The sequence below is a fragment of the Coturnix japonica genome, chromosome 1 (genome assembly GCF_054131305.1).
Source record: "Coturnix japonica strain WE chromosome 1, WE-NBRP24, whole genome shotgun sequence".
NCBI lineage: Eukaryota > Metazoa > Chordata > Aves > Galliformes > Phasianidae > Coturnix > Coturnix japonica.
Genome location: NC_140663.1, coordinates 56,851,840 through 56,873,373, shown reverse-complemented (window position 1 = coordinate 56,873,373; position 21,534 = coordinate 56,851,840). Strand labels below are relative to the sequence as shown.

The following is a 21,534-nucleotide window of genomic DNA, read 5'->3' as shown; positions in this document are numbered from 1 at the left end:
GTATCACCTGTTTTACATAAGTGCCTCACTGCTGGATAAAGTTAAATTTGGCTGAAAACTTTCCCCAAAAAGTGAAAGAGAAGGGTTATGGAAAGAGTCAGCATTCTGAAACAGCAACCCCTACACTTTCTTAACGCATCATGAATTTAATCCCAGTTTAAAAATATATTTCTTTTGAACATTCTCTCATTTAGTGTAAAATTCAATGCTTACAGATTGCTAAAGCTTCAAAGAAGGATCAGCATGTGCTTCAGATTATCTGAGCCTCTGCCAGAACTGTTATTTCTAAAATAAATAATGTTATCTAAATAAACACATCTCAGCTAGAAGACCACAGTTATCACTTAATCTCATTATTTCAGAAGTGACTTTAGAAGAGAAAAAGGGTACAGAAACTGCCTCCTGTGATTTTTTTTGTTATCCCATTTCACGTAGTCTTAAAGATGAACAAGAATAAAATGAACCCAGAAACATGATTTGGGTAAGGTTGCTTTCTAGAATGACATGTGTTCACATTCAAATGTAGCCTTTGACACAATGAAAACATCAGCACTGGCATCTCCATGACTCCAGAAGGCTTTGTCACAAAGCCTTGTCATTGCCAAGTCTTGCCCCAGGGTGAAAGCTGAAGACTGGGAGAAGTCAGAGGAAAATGTTTAGGTGAGCTCAAGAGCTTACATTTTGTAAACAAAAAGTGTTGAGTGGTGATGCCTGAGTTGATTTGTCATCTCAGATATCAGGCCAGTTTCTGGATGTAATCCTTAATAGCCTGCTTTATGATCACAGTCAGCTGGGAAATCAAGTTATAAAGCTACATATTTACTATCACTCTTTTAGGGCTGGGGAGAAGAACTCCTCTTGGATTCTGATCTGAAATGCCTGATGTAGAGGACAGGTGGTGGAGCATTCTGGGCGACAGCCTGGGGTCCATCTGGGAGAGCTGCCTGTGAACCTCCTCCACAAAAATGATCTATCATTGTAATTCCCTTTGATTAAACAGCAGGCAACAATAATCTGCAGAGTCAGACACATTTGTAATGATTAATGTGTTGTGATGAGTGTACTGCCTTCTTGGAGCAGTGAAAGAGAGTGTAACCTAAATATTATTATTATTATTATTATTATTATTATTATTATTATTATTATTATTATTATTATTATTATTATTATTATTTACTGTTATTATTAATGCTGGTGCTGTAATAATTTTGTTGGGTTTGAATGGTCTGTCATAGATAGAAATGGATCTTCTGGAATTTGGTCAGATTCAAACCTCTCTCAATTTCTCAGATTTGAAACAATGCTTTAGTGGCACCGTAATGCTTGCCCAGTTCTAGAAAAGCCTGGTTTACCTCCCTATCTGTCCAAGAAGGGGCAGCACATATTTTCCATGTCAAGTGATTGATCTGTGTAAAACACTTCTGCTTATTGGGATAACAGAGTTAGTCTAACCACCTAACTTTGTGGTTGGGCATGGACAAGCCCAACCAAAAGGGTGGGTTCATAGGTGAAAGTCAGTGCTGGTTGTTGCCCCAGCAAAAATCTAGGCATCCACTGAATAGGCTACCCCATCTGAGCATCCTATCACCTTGAATCCAGAGTGTGAGGAATTTTTCTTCTATTCTGGACTGATTTATGTAGCTCATGAAAAGTAGGAGTGGTGTAGCGATGATATGCAGAGCCACCACAACTCTTCAAATTGCAGTCCTGCATCTCTTTGGGCACAGCAGATAGGCTAGCACACTCTGCCTGTGGGAAAATAAATCGAGGTGGGTCATACTGCCCTGTTGCAGTGTGGGCAATAGAGCCTAGCTGGCAGTTCTGCAGACAGACAGAAATATATTCACTTCTGAATTTCTGAATCCCAGCTGAGACTGGGGATGAACTGAGTCACCCTATTTATCACTTGGTAGGCTGAGACAGTCAAGCAATGCAGCTACAAATATTTAGGCACCAGGGGTGTTTTACCAGCCCTCTATTTATTTCTCTATTTGCAGTCCTATGACTGCACAGGGAATCTGTGCTCAGTACCTATCTACACAGAGTCCTTTCCCAGCTATCATGTAAATCCTTATTACCTCCCTTAAGCAGATTTTTATTTCTCTGTCATTTAATACGACTGTTCTTCTGTCCTCAGAGCAACAAACAAATAAAAAAACAAAAATAGACATGCTGGATATGTTCTGTTACCTTACTATACTAGAATCCTCGCTGAATCTTCTGGACTAATCGTTTCCTAAGAAGGAAGTATGGTCATAGGGGAAATTATACCTGTTTGGCACTGCTGACTACTGTTGAAGATGCTTGTTTGATTTTCCCCCCTGCTATAGGTGACTGACCTGAAGTCAGTCACACTTCTCTTTTACTTTACTGTTACAAACTCAGTATGAGAAGTATGAGAAAGGCAGGCTGGAAATTACTTTACAATATAGAACGTAGCTGGGACTGTTTAAAATTACTTGCTTATTATTAAGAAAAACAACCACGAGGAAAAAAAAAAAAATCACAAAAAAACCCCCAACAAACTCATCTTACTTTTTCTAGCAAGTAAATGTTATTACTATCCTGTTTGTTTCTTTCTTTTCCTTGCCAGGTGGATTTGTTCTGTGCTTTTCTGCCATTTTTTTCACATGCACTCAAAAATAAGATCCTAAACAAAGCAGTGAAATGAATACTGCCTGTTTCCTCATACCTCCATTAGAAGGTACATAACATTCTGGGGCTTTTTAGCCAGCAAACAGGATTTTCTCCTTACTGGAGCAAGTTGGAGGGGCTCCATGACCCTACAGAATACACCTGATTAAGATACAGCAGCAGTCAACACCTGATTGCTTTGTGTGGGAGTTCTCAGTGAAACATCCTGAGAGTGCAATAACTTTTACAATTGATGGCACTTCTTAAAGCCCTTCTTCTTGTTATTTAATTGATTCCAGGCTTGTGCTTGCTAAGAAAAATATTGTTTGTTGGGACTTGAGCTGTTTATTATCCATTAATAACCACGTGGGTGGACAGCTGCATTGTGCTGATCAATACACAGAGCTGTGCTGCTGAAAGAGAGGGGTGTGGTGAATTTGGCTTCCAGGCTGATCAGAGAGGGGAATATCCTCCTTGCCTTACAAGGGTCCTTCTTTCCCTTGTAGGGTCCACTGCTCTCTGGAGTCCAGAGCAGCATGGGTGTACTGTGTACGAGGGACAGCCACCCTCACCCAAATGAGCGGGACAGCAAACATTCATGCTGTAGGCCAGGAAAAAGGATTGCTTCTCCGTGCCTTCCTGAAATTTAAAATAACACATTTCTTTTTTTCTTTTATGTATTTATTTTTTTTTAAATTCTCTTTGTTCTGTTTAAACCACACTCACTGCACAATTATGTTTAACACAAGTTTTAATATAAATTTTGCAAAAATATTTATACTGAGAAGGTAGTTATTTATATTTCAGCTTGTGCACTTGCTTTTGTACAGTGTCCTGAATGTCAAAATCTTTGTCTTTAGTTTTTTCTTTTTCTTTTTTCTTTTTTAATAAGAATGGATAGTATTTTCATTTGCGCCTATATCTGAGTATATGAATATGAAGAAGATATACAAATATCAGACCTTGAAATATGGAAGTTCCAATTCATGGAAAGCAAGGGAATTCATTTTGTGTTTTGTTTACAGGTCTGTATTTCAAGTAAAATGGGATATCGTGACATATGTTTTCAAAACTGCACTGGTATCTGATTTCCACTGACTTGTCATAACACCATATGAATATCTGTACAAAAAAAGCAATGAATAAATGATGGAATGGTGTAAAGCAAAGTTTTAATTTTTACTGATGCTTTCATTTCTGATTTTCATTTGTTTTCCTGCCTTATATCACTATGAGTACTATATTTAAAAATAAATAAATCAGTTTCACATTAATACAAATTCCTGACAAATATACGGGTGAGATGTATTCACAAGTTGTTCCTGGATTCATAACTGATCTGAGCTGACAGTGAGGCTTGAAGTTGTTTCACATGAACTGTTGTCCTGATGAAAACCAGCAGAAATAAAAAATAATAAGTACAGTGATCCCTACCAAAATTCCACATTTTTATCCCAGTTTTTCATTAAGTGCTTTGCTTTAAGGCAGCAGTGGTCACCACCATTAACATATTTTGTCATCAGCAGATTGTGACCACTTTTAGCCACTGAGGATGATTTCAAGGCAGTGACCTAGAGATGAGAGGTACTTCATCTCATTAGAAGATAATCAGTACTTTCTGGCTCCCTGAGGAATTGCTTTTTCATGATTAGGACAATAAATTAATGAAAAATGAAACCCTTAGAAGATGTAACTTTGAACAATAGGTAAAAGGTAATATAGCATGAAATAGCTTATGCAACCATGAACCAGAGTCTCAGGGCTTACCCTGGAAAATGAAGACCTGTGTGGATATTTTTATCAGTGTATTCATTCTTCATATTCTTCACAGTAACAACTTCTGTCCAGCGCAACAGGAAGAGCAGCAGCATGTATGGAATGGTATCTCAGTCTGTTAGATTTTTTCTTCCTTCTGCACAAAATGAGAAGTACTAGAGGGAGGGAATAGAAAAGGTGCATAGAAACTCTAACCTGCCCATTCATCATCTTCTAGGACTTTGTCAGATTAGCCTCTTACAATCATATTAGAGGTTTCCTTTGTAAGGCTTGTTTCATTTCAGATTGGTATTCATATAAAGTAACGTTATTGCAAAGTGACATTCCTAACACAGTCAGTAAGATGCATACTAATAGGGAGTGATGGAGAGGAGCTAACGTGTTGCGGATGTCAGATGATATAAACAGAGCATTGCTGCTCAGCCTTTTCCAGCTCATGTTGCATCAGGCAGAAGCACCAAGGACCAAAGTGTATTTCTCCATTCCTTTTACCTGAGGAGTCTATGTGTCAGCCATGACTGCTGCAACCAGAAAAAGAAAAGACAGTTTTCCTATGTTCTTGGGAAACTTAACTCAAAGGTGGCCATCCTCTGTTCAAGGACATAAAAGGCTAAACATCATGACATCGGCAGTAGCTGTTACAAACAAATGTGCTCTCAGAGGGATGCAGTCTTAATACACTCTTGAATTTGTTTTCTTCCTTCATGCAGTCTGCAACTTTGCATAATGGATTTCTTGCCTTTTCTCCAATTTCTAAATTATAGTACATGCTTTGTACAATCTGAATCAGAACCAGCATTGTGAGATTGTGACTCTTAGTGTAAGCACAAATACCTAATAAATCATAAAGCAGCAATTTTCTTCCCACCATAATATCAGTTAATACAACTACTATTACAGATACATGTACAAAATCTGACAAAGGCTGAAACTCCAGGGCTGGTTTAGATCTTGGTTAACTGTAGCTATTAAAAAAAATGTCTTCTGAACCAGACCCTTTGGCTCTCCCTATCTTCAGTATAGGCAGAAAAAACTTTATCCAAAGATGAATCTATTCATTTAAAAAAAATTCCTCTCCTAGAGAAAATTTTGTCTCTAGATTGCCTGTAGGATGGTGGCCTGCTTTTGACAGCTGAAGTATGACAAACTTCATCATTTCTTGCTGTTCACAACCATTCTATGCTGCCTTCATAGCTCTTTGAAAATGCCAATGACTTCAGATTTTCAGCTGCTTCTGTTCTGAACCGTGTCTGCACAGGGATTAACTAACTGTTGTCCTTTAAAACATATATTCTTTCCTTTTATTCATAGCTTCCATTCGGAGGGCCCAAAGTCCTAACGTATCACTTATAAAAGTGTTTACAAAGGCATAATCATGCTAATTGTCCGCTTTGGACTATGACCTAAGTACTCCCAGAGCAAAAGACATAGCTGCATCTCTTCTCTGTTAATTGCTGTGGGGATCTGCTTACACTTCTTTTGGGTCACTGCAGTTGGCTTTGTCACCAAGTTCTGCTTGTAGCTCTGTTATATGCAGTTTGTGCAGGTGTCCGGGTGTCGCCTGAACAGGACCAGCTCTATGACAAGTAGACACTGACCTGGCTTGGAGCCCACCATGATGCTGTATGCTTAGCCACATGAAACATCTCCTCAGACAAGCTAGTAACATGGAAAAACTAAATTTGGAAAGGAGTTTAGGTCAATGTGAAGAGGGATCAATTGTAAGCATATGCCTGAGAAGTGTTTTCAATAGTAAACAGACTATATGCAGTGTCCTTAAAGTGTACAGTGTACATTACACCTAGTAATGACAGGTCAGGACTCTTTTGTGTCTGTTGTACAAGAGAAACAGGTAGTTGACACCTGAAAGAGAGAGCATTTATCCAATTCCCCTCAGAAACCTGGATGGACAGTCAATCTCAGAAGTGTTTCATGACATCTGTGCCCCAGGAAAAGACTGAACAAACCAATGTATCATTAAAAAACAAATAAACAAACAAAACCCCAAAACAAACAACAACAACAACAAAACCTTTCAATTTGTATTATTGAGTATTATCATCATTTAAGCTTTCTAAATGAAGGGTGTTTGAGAGGGGTTCAGCACGGGGCCAAGAGATGGTAAAGAGCCTGGAGCATCTCCCATATGGGGAAAGGCTGAGTAACCTGACTCTTTTCAGTCTGGGGGAAATAAGACTGAGAGGGGATATGATCAATGTTTATAAACATTGAAAGGGAGGTGGGAGGCAAATGGATGAGGCCATGCACTTCTTGGTGGTGTGTAGCAATAAGAGAAGGAGCAACAGCGTAAAACTTGTACGTAGGAAGTTCTGCACTCACATGCAGAAGAACTTCTTTACCATGAGTGTAAGTAAGTGAACACTGGAACAGGTTGCCCAGAGAGGATGTGAAGTCTCCTTCTATGGAGAGACTCAAGAAGACTGGTTTGGACACCTACTAGCGACCTGTGACATGTAATAGGGAACCTGCTTTAGCAGGGAAATTAGACTTGATGAGCTCTCGAGGTCCCTTCCAAACTGTGATTTTATGATTCTGTGATTCTGTGAAAGCCATTAACTCCACTAATCTTAACATCTCCACCCCCTCCCCTCCTCCCCCCCAAAACAAATAAACAAAAAAACAACAAAAACCCACTAAAACCAACAAAAGAACAAACTCAGAATCATAGAATCACCAAGCTTGGAAAAGACCTACAAGGTCACCCAGACCTATGATGACCTACAGGATGATGAGCCTCTAGGCTGGAGGGTTTCAACTGCTTTGACCTTGCTCTGTGCTCTTTTGTTAGGCTGGAGTTTTATCAGGAAGAATTCTGTAAGACCACAGATCCATTGTGCCCATTGTGCTCAGAAAATGTTTTGGTGCAGCTGCCACAAATAATATTCCTGTGTATGAATATCACTGCTGTGCCATATGGATCCAATTAACCCTGTTCAGCTCTATTCCTGAGCACTTTCCAACAGCAGGTGAAATCATAGTAGTGATTATGATTGGAGACAAGGAAAGCCCTAGGTCTCTAAACTACAATGAATTAATTCAAGAGCTTTTTGAGGCATTCTTTCTTACCTCTTTTCCTACTATGTTGCTTCACATTTTTAAGCTGAAGGCTTTGCTTTCATAATGATTTATTCAGCACCTTCAGCAAGCTGTTAATGAGAGTGGAAACCCAGAGAGTTAGCTTAGACACCACAGAGAAAGGAAAGAAAGAAATGGGAAGGAGGAAATGAAGGAGGGAGGGAAGGAAAGAAGCAAGGAAAGAAGGAGGGAGGGAGGAAGGGTAGGAAAGAAGAAGGAAGGGAGGGAAGGAAGGAGGGAGGAAGAAATGAAGGAATGAAGAAAGGAAATTGGGGTTTTTTTTTGTTTTTTTTTTTGTTTGTTTTTTGTTTTTTTTCCCCACTCAATTTGTTTTATGTCTTTCTTGGTTTTATTATTCCCTCTGCTTCTGTGTATTGGTATAAATTAAGCTGGAAAGCTCCAATTAGAAGGCAGTAAAGGCCATTTTCTGTTGCAGTCAAGTAGGTTGCCATGTCTAGACAGTGCATACAATGGATGGCAAAAGGCCAGAAGCAGAGTTAATGGATTTACAAAATAGCAGCATTTCTCTGAATTGATTTTCTCAGGGTGTTTCCAGAACCCATGAAACAGCAGGTAGTTATACTTCACAGTCTATTCTGCTAATAAAAGGCCTTGAAGAGAGGTATTGAATAAAAATGCTTCTGGTCTGGAGAACATTGTCTGAAATTCTCTGTCCAGAGGGGGAAAGACAAAAGCCAATAGGTATTACATTAGCCATAATTATTACTGGCTGTATTTAGATATGGCAATGTCTATTGTGCTTGAGTCTGATTATGTTTTTGTTTGTTTGTTTGTTTTTGAATAAACATTGTTCAAGTCCCAGTGCTGAAACAATGAGCCTGTGTGAGTAAATTCAGCAATGAGATGAATACCACGCATGAACTCGATACCACGTAAATTCCCTTTCCCCAAGCGTGATTGAGTCAGGCTATGGTTTTAAAAATGTGTGTTCAGTGAAATGCTCCTGAACTTCTTTTTGAAGATAAACAAGAGCTTAACTTCAGTGTTCTGGATTTGCAGGTGTACTGGTACTGTTATGTCCCTAAATTACTGACTGAGCATTTGGCAAAGGGGTTGTCAGTTTTGTGTTATTTTACGTGAATTAAAGCCTATGTACAAATAATAATAATTTTTTAAAAAATAAAAATCTGAAATTTCTTTTTCTTCTGCTTTCAAAACAAACTAACAAAGAAATAAAAAATAAAACAGGAGGGATTTATGGCTTGGCTTGTCAAGAAACCTCTTCCATGTGTTGCAGATTTTACCATCAGAACCTTGTGGATTTTTTTTCCTCTTAATTACCACAATCTCCTATTGTTGTGGCTACTGCAGGGAAAATATTTTTTCTGCATTTATTATCCCAGTTTTACATTTTACACGGTAGTTTACTTGGTAGAAAGAAAAACAGATACCACATATGAAAAACACTTTTATTATTGTTATAATTTGTTGTTTAATGCAATGCTTTAACTAGGGGTACAGCTTAGCAGAAGTACATACACATATATTGCATGTAATTTACTTGTGTAATTTCAAACCCACATCGCATGAAGCACCTTCTTCCTTTATTCTGCATATAATTTTTGAATGTTGCTGAATAAGACAGATGTTCTTTCCCAAACAGAACATAACATTACATCAAAATTCCCAGTTAATATGACTTTATCAAACTTTACTTTCACCGTATGAATATTGTGTATAATATGTATATATCATATACAGAATATATAAATATATATCTATAATTTATATATAATCAAATGGGTCAGCTTTACAATGCTAACCATAAACTTGTGCTTTTCTTCTTTATGAGATCAAATTTACAGCATCAAGAATTTGACCAGTCCCCAACTTGTAAGAGCTACAGTTCTCAGTCCTACGATAGGATTTTTGATATTATATTCATGTAATGCATTCCTTTCCTTTTTTTCAGAATTTATTTTGAATAAAAGAATGCAATTTGTTTCATATATATATATATAAATGGATAACAGATTTTCCATACCATTAAGCTAGAAAAAGTCTCAAGAAGAGATGAGGTTCTTCCTTGTACATAGAGCTTGAAGATAACTGGATATTAATTGTAGACATATTTACATTATAACTTAATTTAGTGCTACACATACTGTGTTATTTCTGTACATTGTCAAGATATACTGCTGGTAATGTTAAAACACACTATCTAAAGGTATTTACAAACTCCTAATCTCTAATTTACCAACCACCTCTACAAAGTGGCACCAGTATTAAGGGAAAGTTATGCAAAAGTCCATATATTGGCAACCATGGTATACCCCGTATAGGTTTTATTAATAATACTGTTACAACTGATTTGTACTTCAAAGAATGGCTATCTTTGGAGTAAAAGTGCAGGGACAGAACTAATGGGGAAAGAAATTCCTCCCCTACTCCTGCAGCCTACATGATCCAGAAGAGGAGAAAAAAGGCAACTGAACATCGACCTGTCCTTCTCTTTACAAAGTTAGGGCATGCTAAGCCTATGCCCCTGTGCTTTCTTCAGAGCTGCCAGATGAACCAAACCAAAGGTTAAATACTCAAAGAAGTAATTCATTTCAAAGACTATGATAATAAATACCTTAAACATTCTTCCTCACACACTATCCATAGCTGGTTTTCCTAGAGAGTCAGAACACTCTGGGGCAACTAATGGTGTTTCTGTGTGCTTTTTTGCAAGTACTCTAGAACACTTAAAAGAAAAAAAACAAAAAAAAAACAAAAAAAAAAACCCAAAAAACCAAAACAAAACAAACAGAAACGGCAACCCTAACATATAATACAAAGATGGGGAAAAAAAGTAGCAACCCAGTGGACTTTTTCAGGCAAAATTTTGGGAGGGGAAAAAACATGTACTTTCCTCCCGCCATTTATTCCATTACTTATTTAATGAAATACCTCTAACAAATCTACCCAGTATACTGAAGGTTTGGGAGAACTGATATGCTCATTTCATCTGCTAGTTCCATAATGTAGAAAAAGAGGCCATAGCAAATGAAGGAACAGCAGCAACAACAACAACAACAACAACAAAAAAAAAAAAAAAAAAAAAAGAGAGAGAGAAATAATTACATTGGTTGTGGTAAATGATTGATGTCCATCTCAACCCTGTTACAATTACTTTCTTTACTATAGGTTTTCACTGAATACTAGTAAGACTAGGAACAAAAAGGCAACCATGGGAAGGGAAGACTGCCTTACCATTGCCCATGACATAAAATAAATGTGTGCATGTTGCTGCTTGATAGTCCCCTGAAGGAACACTCACTCTTTACCATCATGTACTGTTGTTTCCCATGTGGACAGAATAAAACTGGGGAAGAAGAAATTTGATTTCATTTCACATAAAGAATTTTCTTTGTTCCAAATTAAAACCACTGAAGAATAGATTTATGAAACTTCTTACTCCATGCAGTATTTTGTACTTCAGCAGAGGTGAGAAGACAGTATTTTCTGTAGACTTAAGGATTTTGAATACCAACATTCACAGTGCCTGAAAAGCAAGAGAAACTGCATACCTGTAGCTAAAATACAGGTTACAGATAATTCTTAAAGTGAAGGAGGAAAAAAGCTTTTTGTCAAGCCTGTGGCAAAAGAGGAAAGACAGGCAGAGAAACAAGAAAAGAAGCCACAGCAAATTAGGCACCATCTATCAGCTTCTTTCAGGGAAAGATTTTCTATAAATTAAAAAAGAAAGTTTTCTTAGAAGTGTGGAGCTGTTCACGATTTTGCGGGAAAAATAAATGGGATGTTGTCTCCAGTGAGTGCCTCTAGACAAGTTTTATAAAGTATCTGTAGACCCAGGGGGGAAAAAGGCCTACATCTTTTCAGCTGCTCAATTTCTACAAATGCTTGCCTTGCTGTCATTTGTGAATACAGAGCCAACCAAGAGGAGGGCTTTTAGAACATTGGAGACTACTAGATTCTTATCCTACTTCCTTTCTGAAAATACCTGCACCCAAAGGCTCTTTTCCCATTCTTGTTTTCTTTCCTAAGTTTGACTTCACACGGGAAGCTCCTTGTTTAGTAAAAAGTAAATATATTTAGGAATTTTTGTAAGGGGAAGGAAGGAAATAAAATCTTAGCAGCATGTTTCCTGACTTCCACCAAATGTATCATGCCATCCTTGCAGCATAACGTGGCTGTAAGGATGGTTTAGCAACTTGGTCCTGCAGAGCCAGTACCAGCAATTGTTTTGGGTAACAGAAGTGGCAGGGCAAGGTGCTGATAACTCAGGTAAAGAATTTTAATTGTATCACCTTAGCACCACTGGAGAGATCAGGTGCTCTGTCAGCAGGAATGAAGCGTAGGGGTAAAATTAATAAATAGTAGGGCAGGAGGTTGTGAGTTTACTAGCAAGCCCCACTGAAAAGAAGACAAAGAAAACATTCAAATCCATGAGGAGATGAAATGAACAAACAAAATGATAGGGTGCATCTACTTCTGCCTCTGTTACAGCTGGGATGTATGGGATGACTGGTAGCAACTGGTACACCCTGAGGTCTCAAAAATGAGTGGATGGCCATAAAACAGAGGGCTGATGTATTCAGTTGTTGCTTTTGACTTCTTTACACTTTGTGGATGACACACAACTGATCTCTGGAGTCCATTTGAACACACTCATACCCATGAACATTTGTGAGGCTGAAGAAAGGAAAGAAAGATAGGGAAAGAAAGAGTTAAAGAAAGAGAGAAAAGGGAGAAGGAGAAAAGGAAGGGAGGAAGGGAGGAAGCAAGGAAGGGAGGCAGGCAGGCAGGAAGGAAGGAAGAAAAAAAGGAAGGAAGGAAGGAATTTGACTCACGTATATGTGTTGGTTGATTTTAGACTATTTTTCATCAGGCAGTGTTCTAACACTCGTCTCCAAATGAACCCTCATGATTTCTGATACATAAAATGAAAATTTCAGACATAATACTGACAAGTTTTCCTCCGATTTTGTACTAAATGGAAAACAGACTTCTGAATATTGTTTCAGATTCTTTCTTTCTCTTCTTAAATTAAAATAATAATAATAATAATAATAATTTCTATATATACATATTTAACCACAGATATCTTTAATACTAAGGAATGTGCCAGTCAGACTGACATATAACCAAGCTGTTGTCCACTCCTTGAAGAGTGAAGGTAGGATGGCCTGTGAAAGAGTGAATCACCCACCGTGTGCTGCTAATGGTACAGACCTGCTGCAGCAGGGCTACTCTAAATGACTGAGCCTTTTTGGTTTTAGCTACTTCTGGAAATGATTAAGAGGAAGAAGAGGAGATGAGATGTGCTCAGTGCAGTATTTTTTGTTGTTTGTTGCTGTTGTTTTTGGTGTTTTTTCAGGATTCACCCAGAGTTTTCTCAACTATTGTGTGAAATCAAAGTTGGTAGTGCAGCGCACCGTATGGAATAGTTGCTGAGATTCTCTGGCCAACCCTTGTGTGAAGACATGGCAGCACCTGCAGCAGGGCCATCAGGGACCATGGGATGGATGGTACGCAGGTGACAGGCAGGGAAGCCAGAAGAGGTATCCATGGAGAGTTGCTTTTTGAGATCAACATCTACATCTTGCAGAACTATCTTTCAGGAGAGTGAAACCTGGTAAATGTGGTTTGGAACACAAATCAAAGAAATGAGAGCTTGAGAGATGTTCAAAAGAGCAAATTGTCGTGTGGCCATGAAAGATTGTACTGTGTTTTGTCTTACTGATCCAGAAACCTGAGATGTTCCCAGGGTCTCAGGGCAGGCTCTGACATTCTCTCTATTTCCAGGCCAGTAAAGATTGTCTCTGCGACTCCCACCAGCTGCCAGCTAGCACAACATAGACACAATCCCATACAATATCTTGAATGTTATGATTATTTTCCAGGTATATAAGCCATATTGGTGTGTGTCTTTGTGTTCTTGTGTGTACATACATATTGTTTCACCCATTTTAACAGCTGTGAACATAGATATATGTGGAACAAGATGGAAACACACAAGATTATGCTTCTTGCAAACCCCTTAACTGTGCAATAGCACACCAAAAAATAATTTTGTCTTTTAGGATCAAAAGTGGAGGTGACTTAGGGAACAGTTCTAGAAAACTTTAAACAAGGCTGGTTTTTTTGGTTTTGTTTTTGTTATTTGTAGTTGTTTCATTAATACTGCTCCCAAAATAGGGCATAAAATATAGGAATATCCTCACCTATTGGAGGAACTCATAATTTATGAACAAGTGACAGCTTCAAAGAACAGAATAAAGGTTGGATGCCCAACCTTTTGTCTTCCCTGGACCTGACTGAAGAGGAATTATTTTGGGTTGCACATAAAATATGGAATATAGTTAATGTAACTAGGTAACAAAAATTAGGTGTTTTTGTTTGTTTGTTTCTGTAGCGTATATTTTCTCTTTTAATGAAATAGGAAAAAAAAAAAAGAGAGAGAAACAAAGCATAAAACAAGTAGGGTATTTAATTTTGTTTTTGTGAAACTAATGTATCAATATCAAGTTTGATGGAAGTGTTTGCATTTCTTGCTGAGCTCACAAGGTGCTTATCAGTTATTTTTTGATGAAATTTTGCTCCTCTTGCACTTCATCCTTGAGGAGGTTACTCACAATTGTATATACTGCCAAAACATCGTGACATGTATGAGGTGTGATTGTGAAGTGAGGGATAATTTTCTCTGGTGAGATAGGTTTTACAAAAGTCTAGAGAAAAGACATGATCAAATTTTTGAGTTCAATATCTGATTGCAACTCTATACATTCTATTTGAAAATTTGTAGGTAATGTACTTGTTGACTGAAAATGAAGTCCAAATATACATAACAATTGATTATATTCTCTTCAGTCTTGAAACCTGTTCTCAAATTCCTTGATCAAGATGGAAATCAAGGCTGCATGTTTTTCATTGTTCAAAAGATTGTGTTTAGCCAAAGTGTCAAAAATGTATAAAATTATTTGCCTTATCTTAAGTTAGAACTGTGCTGTGCCTTCCCCTTATCCTGGGTTCAGCTTTGACAGTGTTAATAACACGCTCATATTTGGTTGTTGCTAAGTGTGTGTGCCTGGGTCTTGGCTGGATGGCTCAGAAGCGAAGATCCACCACCATGACAGTGTGAACTAGGGGGCAGGCTGCAGTAAGAGCTCTCCTGGGTCTCATGTGGCCAGACATGTTTGGAACAAAGTATTTGCATACTTGATGGAAAACTGAAGCTAAAAGATGAAATAATCATAGAATCATTAAGATTGAAAAAGACCTACAAAATCATCTAGTCCAACTGTGAACCCATCACCACCATATGCACCGAATCTTGTCCCTGAATGCCACATCTACTCCTTTCTTGAAAACTTTGAGGAACAGTGACTCCATCACCTCCCTGGGCAGGCTGGTCCATTGCATCACCAAATTGTTCCTAATGTTCTCCTGGCACAACTTAAGGCCATTACCTCTCATTCTCTCACTGTTACCCAGGAGGTCAATCCCCAGGTCATTCTAGAAAGTGATAAGTTCTCCCTGGATTTTCCTATTCTTTGGACCAAAAAATGTGTGTTCTCACAGCCACTTCTCTTAAGTCTTGTGTTCCAGATCCTTCACCATCTTTGCTGCTAGCTTTCAGCTTCTTTGGACATGCTCCAGGGCCTTGATGTCTTTCTTGTAGTGAAAAGCCCAAAACTAAACACAGTAATTGAGTTTCAGCCTCACCAGTGCCAAGTACAGGGGGAAGTTCACCTTGTTAGTACACTATTTCTCATATAACCCAGGATACCATTGGACTTCTTGGACACCTGAGCAGACTACTTGTTCATGTTCAGCTGGCTGTTGACTAGTATCCCTGTATCTTTTTTGTCTGCACAGTTTGTCAACCAATCTGCCCCAAGCCTGTAGCTCTGCATGGGGTTGTTGTGATCAAAGTCCAAAACCTGGCATCTGGTCTTATTGAAGTTCATCCTATTGGCCTCAGCTCAGAGATCCAGCCTGACTTGATCCCTGTGTAGGGCCTTCATATCCTTGGGAAAATCAAAACTTCCACTCAACATGGCGTCATTGAGGGTGCTCTCAATTCCCTCATCCAGATCATGAATAAAGTTACAAACACAGCAATAATGACAAAAACAAACAAACAACAACAACAACAAAAGAAAATACTGCCCAACACTGACCCCTGAAGAATACCACTAGTAACTGGTTGCCAAATGGATTTAACTTCATTCACCACCACTCTGACCCAGGCTATTCAGACTGTTTTTTATCCATTGAAGGTTACACCTATCCAAACCATGGTCTGCCAGCTACTGCAGGATAATACTGCAGAGATAGAGTCAAAGACTTTGCTGAAGTCTAGGAAGACTTCTTCCACAGCCTTTCCTTAATCCACCAAATGGATAACCTGGTCATAGATCGAGATGAGACTGGTCAAGCAGGACCTGCCTTTCATGAACCCATGATGACTAGGTCTGATTCACTGGTTGTTCTGCATGTCACACGATTTCACTCAAGACGATCTGCTGCATGACCTCCCGTGAGACTGAGGTCAGTCTGACAGGCCTCTTGTTCCCCATACCCTCCTTCCATCCCTTCTTGTAGACAAGCATCACAATGGCAAGATGCTAATCATCTGGTATACATTCTATCTCATTTTGGATGTCTGTACTATTGATGCCTAAAATACATGCTGAAAGAGAGGAACAGGTTTGTTTCTTTTATCCATTTTTTCTGAAGGAGTAAGATTTAGAAAAAAAAAAAATCTTAATTTTCTTTTGCCTGCATTTACTTTTAATACTCTAGGAGAATTAATTACATAGAAATGATCATGAAATTCTGTCCCCTGACCCGTCAAAATGACTAGTGGATGTAGCTTTGAAAGACTCAGTCAGTTTTGCCAGACTTAGTAGTGAGTAACTGTTTCTTTTCAGCAGGAAGATGAAACCTGTGATGGTAAATATGGTTCCATGTGAGTGGGGTTTGCCAAATTAGATTTTTGGCTACATGGAGACACTTTGATGTATCAGGAAGAAGTCATGAGAGATGTAAAATCAGTGAATGCGTAGTAAGACATTCTCATCCTAAATTTAATGTGGCCTTAATTTACTGCAGTTCAATCATCCTCATTTTCCCCTTCTACTTGAAACTTGTACCTTGAAACATGAAAATTATCATATTGCTAAAGTGCTTTGATACTCTTCTCCAGTAAGCTTGTCAAATGTAAAGTTTAAGTCTGTAGGTATAATTTGAAGGCTTTTATTTTGAAGAGGATTTTGGAAGACTCTAATACTAAAACATGAAATAATAAAATGGTTTAGTGTCCTATTTGGTAGGTGACTTTCACTCCAGAACACAGTCTCTCGAGAGACTATGCAGCAAACAGCTTTTTGGTAATAAAATGTGTAGGTTTACCTCCCGTAAGAGTTATGGAAAAGGGGGTAACTGTAATATGCAAAACTCACAGACAATTTCAGTTTTCAGTAATCTGATACTCTTTGTTATATCCACACAGTGCTCAGATATGCTACAATAAATATGAAATATTGAAATAGTAAATTCTTTGCCAGGAAGAAATAATATGGATTTGAGCTGGTACAGATAATAACTCAACTTTGAGCCTTGTCAGCCCCTAGTCTAGACTATTTTGGTATCCAGTTTTGAGTAATCATTGTTTTCATCTCAGCATTTTTATTAGTGTTATCTCTTGACATACAGTGAAAATATTGCTCCTATCTAGCCCAAAATGAAAAGTATTGAAAATCTTTTCCAGGAAGTAAAGATCTTGTCAAAGATGTATCTAGGTAGGACCCTTGTTTCACACTAAGAGCTTAGAAAGAGCATGATCAATGTGGGCACAGCAGTTTCTCCCATGCTTTTCCTCAATTAGTAAATTGAGAATTTTGTCTGATTAAGAGCGTAGTCATTTAATGTTAACTATTATTTCTTCTGTGGTGGTTCAGCACATTTCTTCTACTGTATATCTAACTTTAAAAGGGCATAACCTCTATTTTCCTGGTAATGAGCTCATTTCTTGTTTTCAGCTGAGGCTCTTCATTTGACCACCATGGTGGCTGATTTGATGAGACCTTTGAATTTACAACTTCTTTTGATATTCAGTTCTTGTGCCTTAGAAAGCTAAGGTACAAAAGGGAAAAAAAGGTGGGTGGAAGTAAAAAAATTCACAGGTGGATTTTATATGATGAACAAAGTACACAAAATTGTCTCAAGAGCTTTGGCTTGCATGAATGCTGAAACACATCTGGGATGTAGCAAGCTGAAAAGGCTTTTATTTTGACTTTGTGCAGGGACTGTGGGAAAAAAGCCCCTAGAAAGGGCTAAGTGGTGAACTTAGACTGATAAATGTTAGGCCATGGTTACATGTTGAGTAAAAATACACTTCCATAAATGATGCAGTTTTGGAAATGAGAGTGTTATAAATAACATAAAATAATTTTCATCATGTTTTACATAACATTACGTTTCTCACATTACACAAACAAAAAGCATTAGACAACCTTGAGCCGTGGAAACCTGCTATCATTTGGATTATGTAAAGTTCTTTCAAGCCCCCATGTCTCTTCCACATCATTATTTTTAGAGTTCCCTTATTGTTCTTCCCTAGATGGAGACATTTGAAACACACAGAGGAAAAAAAAAAAAAAAAAAAAAAAAAAAAAAGGTAGATATAGTGACAAAAAAACCCACAACAAACAAAGATTCTAAAGCCCTTCTTCAGAATACTCTCAGAAAGTAAGGAACTGTGCCTCCAGTCCAAATAATTGAATAACTCCTCAAAACTTACGCATGTCCTCAAGAGTTATTGTCAGTGATTAAAATAAAAATAATAATAATAAAAAAATCTTTAGTGGAGTTCACAGGGGTGGAGTTGATGCTCCATCTCAGTATTTCCTCTAATGTCTTTGATTGCACATTCCATAGTAGAGCGTAAAGTGCTATGGCATTTTTGTTTGTTTGTTTTATAATTTAGTTTGGAACTTCTTCGCGTTTTCAATTATTTTCTTATTTATTTATTTATTTACCTTGTTGCTCCTATATTCTTGTAGTGACACATAAGAAGGTGCTTAAAGGTCTTCTTGAATGTGGCATTGCAGAGTGCATAACAAGCAGGGTTGATGGTGCTGTTGATGTAACAAAGCCAATAACCTATGGTCCATACAGTACCAGGGATGCAGGATGCACAGAAGCTGTTGATGAGCACCATAACATTGTATGGGGTCCAGGTGATGATGAAGGCTAGGAGGATGGCTAGAATGGTCCTTGTCACTTTTTTCTCTCTAGAAGGTGGTGGTTTCTTTTTGGCTGGCTGCTTCGTCATCTTGACAATTTTCCGGGCTACACTATTCTGCTTCTCATCCCCATTGGTGCCTACAATCTCCACAGTGGTGTTGGTGGGAGCACAGCAGTCACCTTTTTGAGACTTGGTTGCTATCCTGATGCAAGTCAGCTTGGAGTTCTCCACTCTGAGATGGTCTTGGGAGGCAGAAGTCTGGCTGGCATCTTTGGCAGCTTCATCCTCTTTTACATTGGAAGGGACCACACTCACTGAGGTGGAGTCATTTGAGCTGTCCTTCTCCTCCCCTTGAACACAGTTTTCCATCACACTCTCTCCAGTGGTTTTTCCATTTTGTATTTTGTTATGTTCCAGCCCATCTGAACTAGTTGGGATGTTGTTATTGTTTGGTTTCACTATTTTACCTTGGACAAGGCTGGGGGAAACTGGATCCTGGTTTTGGGCAGCTTCCTTTTTCCCTTTCTTTATCCGACTCTTGCTGGCTCGAGAGATTTGCCAGTAAAGAACAGTCATGATTATAACAGGTAAGTAGAAAGCTGCGATGGCAGTGCCAAAAGTGACAGCAGGATTGGAAAGAAACTGGATGTAGCAATCCTTGTCGGGAACAGTCCTCCCCCCTACAATGAACTGCCAGAAGAGAATTGCAGGGGCCCACAGTATGAAGGAGAGAACCCATGCAGCTGCAATCATCATGCCTGCCATCTTAGTGGTCCGCTTTACAGGGTATGTCAAAGGCTTGGTGACACAAAAGTATCTGTCAAAGCTGATGATAAGGAGGTTCATCACAGAGGCGTTGCTGACCACATAGTCAAGAGCCAGCCAGAGGTCACATACCACAGGCCCTAAGGGCCAGTAGCCTATCACAGTGTAGAGGGTATATAGGTTCATGGAAAAGATGCCTATGATCAAGTCAGCACAGGCCAAGCTGAACAGGAAATAGTTGTTGACAGTCTGCAGGTGCCTGTTGACTTTGATTGACACCATGACCAGGATGTTCCCAATTATGGTAACTAAGCTGAGGGACCCTGCCACCAAGACGATGAAGACCACTTCAATAGTTTTATAGGGGCTCTCCAGAGCTATTACATTTTCAGAGGAAGAGTTTATGTACGTTGAGTTATTCATTTCTGTGCTTCTAACAAGAAACTCAATTATCACTTAAGCCTGCAGAGGAAAGAAAAGACATATACCATTATGAAATTAGTCCCTTTACTTTTATGAAATGGATTCCTGAAAAACTACTCGGGAAGAATTTAAAGGTAGAAGACTGAGTGCAGAAGAATCATTCAATTCATGCTAATGTAAATCCCCTTAAAATGTATAATATCCCCTTATGAGTAACATAGTGATAAGATTCTCATAAATAAATGATAAAGATACTACATTTGAATCCAAATTTAGATTTTTTATCTTCTCTTATTCATTTCTGGCTTTGTCCAGTGACTGTACATTGATTCCTTCCCTTCTAACACTTTCAAATAAACCAATCAGTTCTTGGGACTATGTCGGTCTTATAACCTAAGGTGAGGAAGTTAATTATGGGCCGGATCATGACAAAGTGACTTATGTCACCTGCTTTTCTTAAACTGCTGCTTCTTATATATATATATATATACATATACATAGTGTGTGTGTGTGTGCGTGTGTGTGTGTCAGCATTTGCAAAGATTTTATCCTTAAGGTAATAGAATTGGTAGATTCACCTTAGCTCTGCCTGTAGCTTTCTTGTTAGATGCGTATAAATTAACATTTTATTTTTTTTTTTCCCAGTGAAATCAAAAACAATTTTATACATTCAGTTGACTATTTGTACCTGGAAAATGTTGGGGTTTTTTTGTTTGTGTGTATGTTTCCTGTTTTCTTTAAACATGGTGTGTTCTCTTTATGCTCACTTGGTTGTACTTCCGTCATAATAATTATTTTCAAATCACAATATTTTTAATCTATATTGCATACAATTATGATGTAAGGTATGAAATGGGTAACAGGGAAACTATAAAAAAATAAACAGATAAAAATAACGTCTGTTCAAATGCAGCAACTCTTTTTTGTTACATATACCTTTTGGCAATACTCAATAAACATTAATTAAAATACTAGCAATATATATATGCTAGAAGACCAACAAACAGCACATGCTTTTGCCTTAAGGATATGTGCTATCCTTTTGTGCATCCCCTGGAAATCAATAGAATGTGCTGGAATTGTACAGCCAGTCTCTGAGCTCTCGTTATTTATGAGCTGTGCTCAAGGGATTATTGAGGCATGAAGGCCAGATGTGACAGAGAAGTTAGATTGTTTCTAATTGGAATATTTTCCTTTTCTTTTTCTCCCACTCACAAGGCACCACTTCTTTAAAGCAGAGCTTCTAGAATTGGAGATTCAGGCAAGGGAAGGTAGAAAAAATCAGTTTAAGCCTTTTATACTTCAAGGGTAACAAATACTTCTGACTCCTATAACAAACCTGTTGATGCACAGAAATTTACAACCTATGTCACTTAAACAGAGCATTGCATTTTCATTGTCATTTTAGCACCATTTTCTTTCAGATGCAGAAGGAAGAAGGTGATGTCAAATGTCAGTGCAACAGCAAAAGCCCTTCTGAACTCCCAGAAAAATAAGCAAGTCTGTCTCTGTGGAAAAATCAAGTTGCTAAAACAGGGTGAAGGCTCTGTCTGAGGTGACTTTGTAATCTGGTAATTTATGCTTAAAGAAATACATCTGGCAGCAGATGGGGCTCATCT

At 38.2% G+C, this 21,534-nt stretch overlaps 1 protein-coding gene across 2 annotated transcripts in view; it reads right to left on the bottom strand.

Annotated features, from left to right (window-relative positions):
- Positions 1-8,922: 8,922 nt before the first annotated feature.
- CHRM2 (cholinergic receptor muscarinic 2) overlaps positions 8,923-21,534 on the bottom strand; it is a 101,459-nt gene continuing 88,847 nt past the window's right edge. For both annotated transcript variants that reach the window (XM_015866487.3, XM_032445569.2), the window contains one exon: positions 8,923-19,954. In XM_015866487.3, the coding sequence (XP_015721973.1) occupies positions 18,515-19,915 (1,401 nt within the window). In that variant the 5' untranslated portion in view covers positions 19,916-19,954 and the 3' untranslated portion in view covers positions 8,923-18,514. The remainder of the gene's footprint in view (positions 19,955-21,534) is intronic.